General features: G+C 39.0%; 1 protein-coding gene across 1 annotated transcript; it reads left to right on the top strand.

The window, feature by feature from the left end:
* Window positions 1-2425: 2425 nt before the first annotated feature.
* Window positions 2426-2974, top strand: LOC138896184 (tropomyosin-2-like). Its single transcript, XM_070180971.1, has one exon. It carries the CDS (start codon window positions 2426-2428, stop codon window positions 2972-2974), a length of 549 nt encoding a protein of 182 aa, XP_070037072.1.
* Window positions 2975-7890: the final 4916 nt, after the last annotated feature.

Genomic DNA, 7890 nt, shown 5'->3' with positions numbered 1-7890 from the left:
TCATATGGAATACGGATAAAAAGATATAAGCGTTGGAAGAAGGGCCAATGCGAGGGTGCCAAGTAGCACCTTTTTGTCTTTAAAACAAATGGGATATTTACATCCCTTATCTCGTCTATTTCTCTATTTTTCTAGAGAGCACGGCCAAATAACACCCTTAGACTTACCCTTAATCTCTCTACAAGGGCTTCAAACAAGATTATCATCCCAGGCACGAAATCAATAAGCGATAATATTAAAACGATCCCTACGACGTAAGTATCGCTATATCACCTCTTTTTCTTTGTAGTTTGAGTTTTGGAATGTATTTAATAGTTAATAAAATTCATACTTTCTATATTTAAGCTTTTAAATATCAAGGAAGGTTGATAAATTCATTTCCTAATAGTTAGAACTCACGGGACGGTGATCGGAAGCCGTGAGTTCGAGTTATTTGACTTGTAGTGGACTGTTTTGTGGGCTGTTTCCTGTTGATTTTGGGCTGTCTATTTTTCTAATATTTAATTTAGTTTTAGAGGAGAAATTTTGTGGAGAAATACCACATAATGGAAAAATGTGGATTAGTCGTTCTTTGTAATATTTTCGGGGTGTTTGACACTACTATAGTTGTCGTTTTGGGTATGAAGTGATTGGGGTGTGTTGGGCTGTTGTAAGCTATATATAACATGGATATTGACTTGAATCCACTGTAGGAGGTAATTATATTGTTTTCTTTCATGTGTTTAAGGTTATCTTGTTGTTGATTAAGTTAAATGGATGGACTAGACATGAACTAGTGAATAACGTTGTTAATTGAGGAAAGTTGGAGTTGTGGATTGTTTTCTTTGTTATAAATATATGGTATAAGTCTGGAATCATTGATGAATGACTTCATTATCATGTTAATGATACTGTTAAGTTAAGTTAAGAAGTCTATAAGGGGTGATATGGGGTATATGGGTTTTAATTGGAGCTTGTCGCTCGTCGTGAAGTAGTTGTGACTTGTTGTTGTTATATGGTGTCTTGTTATTGATAATTATGTATTGATGGATTGCTCTGGTCATTGTTGTTGGTATATGGTATTGGAGGAGGATCTTGTTACAGGGTAGATGCTGCCCAAATTTACATAAACGAGCTACTAGTTTAAGTTGCAGACTTAGCCTTTACTCAACACTGATTTTGAATCTCTTTATGCTATGGTAGATTGAGTTGAGTTGTTTGAAGAATTGATTGGAAGGTATTAAGGACTCAATGGAGTTAAGGTATGTTAAGGCTAGCCATTCGTTCCTTTTAGCATGATCCATATGATACAAACGAAACGTACAAACGCAGAACTTTCATAAATTACTCTATTCATAGAAGTACTAGGGGTGTCTATGTTCTTGATTCTCCATATATCCTATTATTGTATCTTTTGTTCATGGGTATCAGAAAAATATGTAAGTTGCTAAAGTTTATCCGAAGGCATATTGATCTTATGACATTTCGAGAAATCTTACTAACTTACTTCATTATGCATTGCATTTATTTATACATGTACGTTGACCCATGATCAGATGGCGTTATATACGCGTATATTATATGTATATGGGATATGGAAAAAGGTTATGGCGTTATATATGCACCACCACCTGATCAGCTAGTATACATTGATGATTTCGCCCACAATGGTTGAGATGATATGATGGGATGCCCTCAAAGGCTTGATGAAGTTATGTACGCATATACCTATGCATGGTATGGCATTTATCATAGTATTTTGTATCCACAGAGGCTTCGTAGACATAGTGTAAGTTGTATATGGGTGTTGGGAAAGTCAAACTAGCACAGAGGCTTCGTAGACATAGTGTAGGTTGTATATGGGTGTTGGGAAAGTCAAACTAGCCTTGTTGTATTTGAATCACTTGTGCACTTTAACTATGATTGTGTCCGTATTTTGAGACTATAAAATAAAGTGACTAATGGTAATGGAATTGGCATTGTTCATGAAATCCACTCAATGTTTAATTAATGTTATAAATGTATCTTCTCTTTATTCATGGGCGAGTTGGGTAGAAGTTATTGTAAAGGCTTGCTTAACCGGGGTATCTTAGTTGAGCGCCGGTTGCGCTCTCCAAGGCCGGGACGTGACATGGAGGATGCCTGAATCCTTTATGCTCCCGTAGGGATAGCTAGTTACCTCCGATGTCTGGTAACCGAAGAAGATCATGCCAAAATGAATGAGGTAGACGCGCCATGCCTGTTCAACGAAGCACAACAAGCACTGAACCTGGTAATTCTTGATAATTCCCGATAATTCTAATATCTCTTATAATGTTTGAATTAATTCTAATATCTCTTCTCGTATTTGTAGACCTCGGTGTTCCACCATGAAACCTTCCTCTGATACCGGAATGAGCTGAGCCAACTCGAGGCTGAAGTCAAAGAGCTTGCTAAGAATAGAGGCATGTATAAGCTTCTCAGTGAACAACTTGAGGGAGAAGTCAAGAACCTCCGAGCCGAGTTGGATGTGGCCCAGAAAGAACACGCCGATCTATTGGAACAGGTAAAAATCTTTGAAGTTAGTGATGATGAGCTAGACACAGTGTCTAACGGTTTGAATCCAAAGGTCCAGAAGAAGATTGATCGGGTCGACCAGCTCCAGGCTGAGATGGATGAAGTCAAAGCTATGGCTGAGGAGTGGAATGGCAAGATGGACCGATTGGCTTCGGAAAAGGAGACTGCCCGAGAGCAGCTGGCCTCGGCGGAGGCCCAACTTCGATCGGTGAAGGAGAAAGCTGAGACCCGATCTCGAAAAATTGAAGACCTCCAGTCTCAACTGGGCCCGGCCGTTGCCGCACGGGATACCTTTGCTAGGGAGCTTGAAGCAGCCAAGTCAGTGGCAGAAACAACTAGGGTCGACACTAAAGAAATGGTGGACCAGTACAAAGCAGATGCTGAGGTAGCTCAGGAACACCTAAATACAATTGTCAAATATGTGAAGTGGCAGTCCTGAAGGAAGGCTCTCGAGGAGGTTCATGCTCGGGGATCCGATTTATCAGCTGAGCTCGAATACCCCGAGGATGAGGAAGATTCTGAATGTTCAGGCGAATCCGAGGACAGGGAAAACCCCGATGGACCCGGTGACTAGGCGGGCTCCGGCGAAGATTAGGCTTCTTAGGTGCCTTGTAAATTTTTCTTGGCTTTTGTACTTTTGCATTTTCTTGAGGCCGTTTGGCCTTTGTAAATTTTTGTATATACAAGGCTTTTTCCCTTCGGCAAATTTTAAGTTTGTTTTGTTTTGCTTTTTCCTTTATGATTGCAAAGATTTTGGATGCCTTAGCACGGAATAATTAGGTCTTGTTCGTAGGTTCAAACAATGTTCGTTCTCGATATTATTTTGCTTAAGACTCGTGGGGGCTTTGTATGACCAAAATCTTTCCCCGAAGTGTTTACTTAGAATTTTTTATAATTTTGCCGAGGGTAGCCTTTGAACCGGTTTAGAAATTTTTAAGGCCTTATGTTTTGGATACGGATCTCGGACGTCTCCGAGCCGTTCTTGGATGGTCTTAGTCCCCGAGCCACTTGGTTTATTACCCCGAGCCACCCAGGCTTTCCTGGGACAACAGTCCCGAAATAGGGATGGCCATAGCCTTTGAAGTTCGGGCACTGCCTAATAGGTTCCCAGGACAACAATCCCAAAATAGGGATGGCCATAGCCTTTGAAGTTCGGGCACTGCCTAATAGGTTTTGTAATATTTTCGAGGGTAGCCCTTGAATACTATTTGGCCCTTATAAAAAATCCTATCCACCGAGCTCAGACTTGTTTGAGAATGAAGTTTCCTTCCTTGCTAAAATCATTTCCCGAGGGTGATGGCCCCCAGTATTCGAGGCCGATCTGTGAGAAGGCTTGGATACAGTTGATGTGAACCTTGACTCCGATTCATAGTCGGTCTTCGATTCTAAGTTAGCACGATCCATTGTTGCCTCGTTAACAACCTTACCAGAAAACCCATTTGGGACAAAACCGGTTCAAGGGGAAAAAAGTGCAACGCGTGCTTTCAGGCCTAATAGTTGCATCATCCTTGGTCGTCACCTGCAAGTGGGTTATGTTCTAGTTGTTCGGTAGCCGCTCACTATTCGACATTTTGAGTTTGTACGATCCTTTTTCGGTGATCTCAATAATTCGATATGGGCCTTCCCAATTCGGTCCCAACTTCCTTTCGTTCGGGTTCTGTAACAACCCGACTTGTCGATTTAAGAATTTATGTCACGTTCAGTGACTTAAGGTCTCGAGCAGCTTCGTAATATGTATTATGACGTTTGATATTCGGAAGATTTAGAATTATATTGAAAGAACAATTCTTATTTAGAAGCTTAAATGGAAAGAGTTGACCGGAGAGTTGACTTTTGAGCAAATGACCCCGTAGTGGAATTTTTATGATGTCAATAGCTTCGTATGGTAATTTCGGACTTAGGCGTATGTTCGGATTTGGATTTGAAAGTTTGTAGGACAATTCGACGCATATTGGCGAAAGTTGAAAAATGGAAGATTTTTGGAAAGTCCGACTGAAGGTTGAATTTTTGATAACGAGGTCGGATTTCGAATCCGAAAATTTAAATAGCTCCATTTCATCATTTATGACTTGTGTGAAAAATTTGAAGTCATTCTGGATTGATTTGATACGTTTCGGCGCAAAATATAGAAGTTGGAAGATTTGAAAACTCATAATTTGATTCGATACACGATTCATAATTTCGACATTGTTTGACATGGTTTGAAGCCTGGACTAAGTTCAGATTGTATTTTGGGATGTGTTGGTATATTTGGTTGAGGTTCCGAGGGCCTCAGGTGGATTACGGATGGTTAACAGATCAATTCGGACTTGAAAAAAAGTTGCTGGAATTTCTGGGCAGCAGCTCATGCTTTCGCTTCTGCGGAAGTTTCATCGCAGAAGCGAGGAAATTGTCGCAGAAGCAACTGGAAAGAGAGATGGACAGAGGCTGGCTTGAACTCGCAGAAACGGACATTTCTGCGCAATCGCAGAAGCGCAAGTAAGAACGCAGAAGCAAAGCTGGCAACTTACTGGTTTTTTTCGCATAAGCATGAACAGAGCTCGTAGAAGCGTGAATAGTGCTCGCAGAAGCATGAACAACACTTGCAGAAGTGTGAACAGTGCCCGCAGAAGCGTGAACAGTGCCCCGCAGGTGCGAAACTGGGCAGCAACATAAGGACCAAAAATCAGTCACTTTGTCATTTTCGATTGAGATTTTGGAGCTCTGTTTTTGGGCGATTTTGGAGGAGTTCTTCACGACTTTGACTTGGGGGTAAGTGTCTTATATCCTAAAGTGTTTATATTTCATGAATCTATGATTATATTGATAGTTTAATTCGGATTTTAATGGAAGAAATCTAGATTTTGGCAAAATCTTTCAAAAACAAAAATTTAAGATTTGGAGGTCGAGTTGTTATCGGAATTGGATAAAATTGGTATGGTTGAACTCGTATCGGAATGGGTGTTCAAATTTCATGAAAATTATGTCGGGTTCCAAGGGGCGGGCTCCGTGTTGACTTTTTGGAATAAATTTTTAAGTCGACACATTATTATCCGGAATTATTTCCCATAAATTTTAATGAAGTTATACAATTAATTTGGATAGATTTTAGTGGTCCGGAGGTCAATTTAAGCAAGAAAGCGATTTTGAAATATCGGCATAACTTCAAAAATATAAGTATCTTGCCTAATCTTACAACAACAACAACAACCCAGTATAATCCCACTAGTGGGGTCTGGGGAGGGTAGTGTGTACGCAGACCTTACCCCTACCCTGGGGTAGAGAGGCTGTTTCCAAATGACCCTCGGCATCCTTCCCTCCAAGAACTCCCCACCATGCTCTTGGGGTGACTCGAACTCATAACCTCTTGGTTGGAAGTGGAGGGTGCTTACCATCTTGAGTGGGGAAATTAACCCTTAGGCATCGAATCTTATTTGTCATTTGTGAAATATGAAAAAGCCGTGTACGCGAGGTGACGAGTACGTACTCGGGCTTACATGTGCAAAATTTATTGAGTTAAAGTCTTGGGCACATTGTGTAGTAAATTGGATAAGTGTTGGCATTTATTTAATCATCTATTTGCCATGCCTAAATTCGTATTTGTTGAATTTGTTTTTATATGACAATTTGATGTTATTATTACTTGTATATTTATGTGAATTCCGTGAGTTTGATGGTTGGATATTTCTTGGAATTTAATTTCATTATGAATTTGTCCTCTGCAAATAATTAATTAAACAAGCTTAAGAAGAAAGTGTTGTCATATGCGGATTTATTTTTCTATCTCTTTTGTTGTTTGAGGTTTTATATACATTGTGTGGAGCCTTGGGCTATTTGTTATGAAATTAATTGATTTTGTTTTATCCTTGGAATTGGTTGTGGCCATTGGGCAAATTGTGATATGAATTGATTTTTTTGTTATGTTGTTGTGATAATATTCCGTGTTAATTGTTGTGTTATTTGAATTATTATTATTCTGAGGATATAAGGGTGGCATTCCACTATTGATATTATGCGGGTATAAGGGAGGCGGTTCACTGTTGTTATGTGTGTTGGGACATTATCTGGGCGGAGCGATAAGGGTGGATATAGGAGAGATAAGGGTTGCTATAGGAGCGATAAGTGTGACTATTGATATTGTCAGGACGGGGGGATAATGGATGCTATTATAGGAGTGATAAGGGTGGTTATAGGAGAGATAAGGGTGGCTATTGTCAGGGATGATATGTGATGATGTGGAGTTATTGTGTTGGTAATTTTCATGTGATGTTGGGGTATTGCTTGTGTTTAGTTTTACATCTTGTGCAACTTATCTTGTTGTTTCTTTAAACTTGATAATAGCATGATTAATGTTGAAATTGTGAGCTTGTGGCTATTACCGGGCAGGTAATGTTATATGGGATCGGTTTGCATGTCGCAACGGATATGAAACGTGGGCACAAGGTATCGAAAAAAAAATATGACCGTTTTATTATTGGCACGTGAACTGTCCGTGCAGTTGTTATATGAAAAGTGGGCACGAGGTACCGGGAAAATATGATGATTTAATTATGGGCATGAAGTGCCGTGAAAATATGAAAGTGGGCTGAGACCCGTATTTACGAAAAATATAAAAAAGGGTTGAGACCCATATTTTTATGATTATGAAATGGGGTGTTACATGGTGACTTTTTAATTGAAAGAATTATATTCAAAATATTTATTTGGAAGGATTTTTATTCAAAAAGATTTATTTGAAAGAATTATATTCGAAAGATATTTATTTGAAGAAATTATAGTTGAGAGAGATTTATTTAAAGGAAGTATATTTGAAAGATATTTATTTGAAGGAATTATATTTGAAAGAGATTTATCCAGAAGAATTATATATGAAAGATATTTATTTGAAGGACTTGATTTAATTGGTTGTACTTGTATTTATTATTCGTTGAGCGATATTAATGGTGTTCTTGTTGCCCTGTTGTGCATATCACTGGTTGATTTGTGTTGCCCTTATTGTTATTTATTTCCTATTATTTTGTATTCTATATTGCACAGGTTATTAGACTAGTGAGTGTCTTGACTGTACCTCATGACTACTCCACTAAGGTTAGTCTTGATACTTACTGGGTACCGACCGTGGTGTACTCATACTACACTTCTGCACATTTTTGTGCAGAGCCAAGTATTGGAGCTATCGAAATCCGGTAAAGTTAAAGTGTGATCGCAAGGATTCAAGGTAGAGCTGCTTGGTCATTGCAGTTCCTTGGAGTAATTTTATTTTATTGTACTGTTATTTATTATTCAAACAGTATTGAGTAATCGATCCTTGAGATCATTTCATGTATTCAGTTAGAGTTCGTGACTCAGTATTACCAGTCATGGGAGGTTGTTGTA

Source organism: Nicotiana tomentosiformis, chromosome 7 (genome assembly GCF_000390325.3).
Source record: "Nicotiana tomentosiformis chromosome 7, ASM39032v3, whole genome shotgun sequence".
NCBI classification, from domain to species: domain Eukaryota; kingdom Viridiplantae; phylum Streptophyta; class Magnoliopsida; order Solanales; family Solanaceae; genus Nicotiana; species Nicotiana tomentosiformis.
Note: the sequence above shows the minus strand (reverse complement) of the source record. Positions and strands in the feature narration are given on the sequence as shown.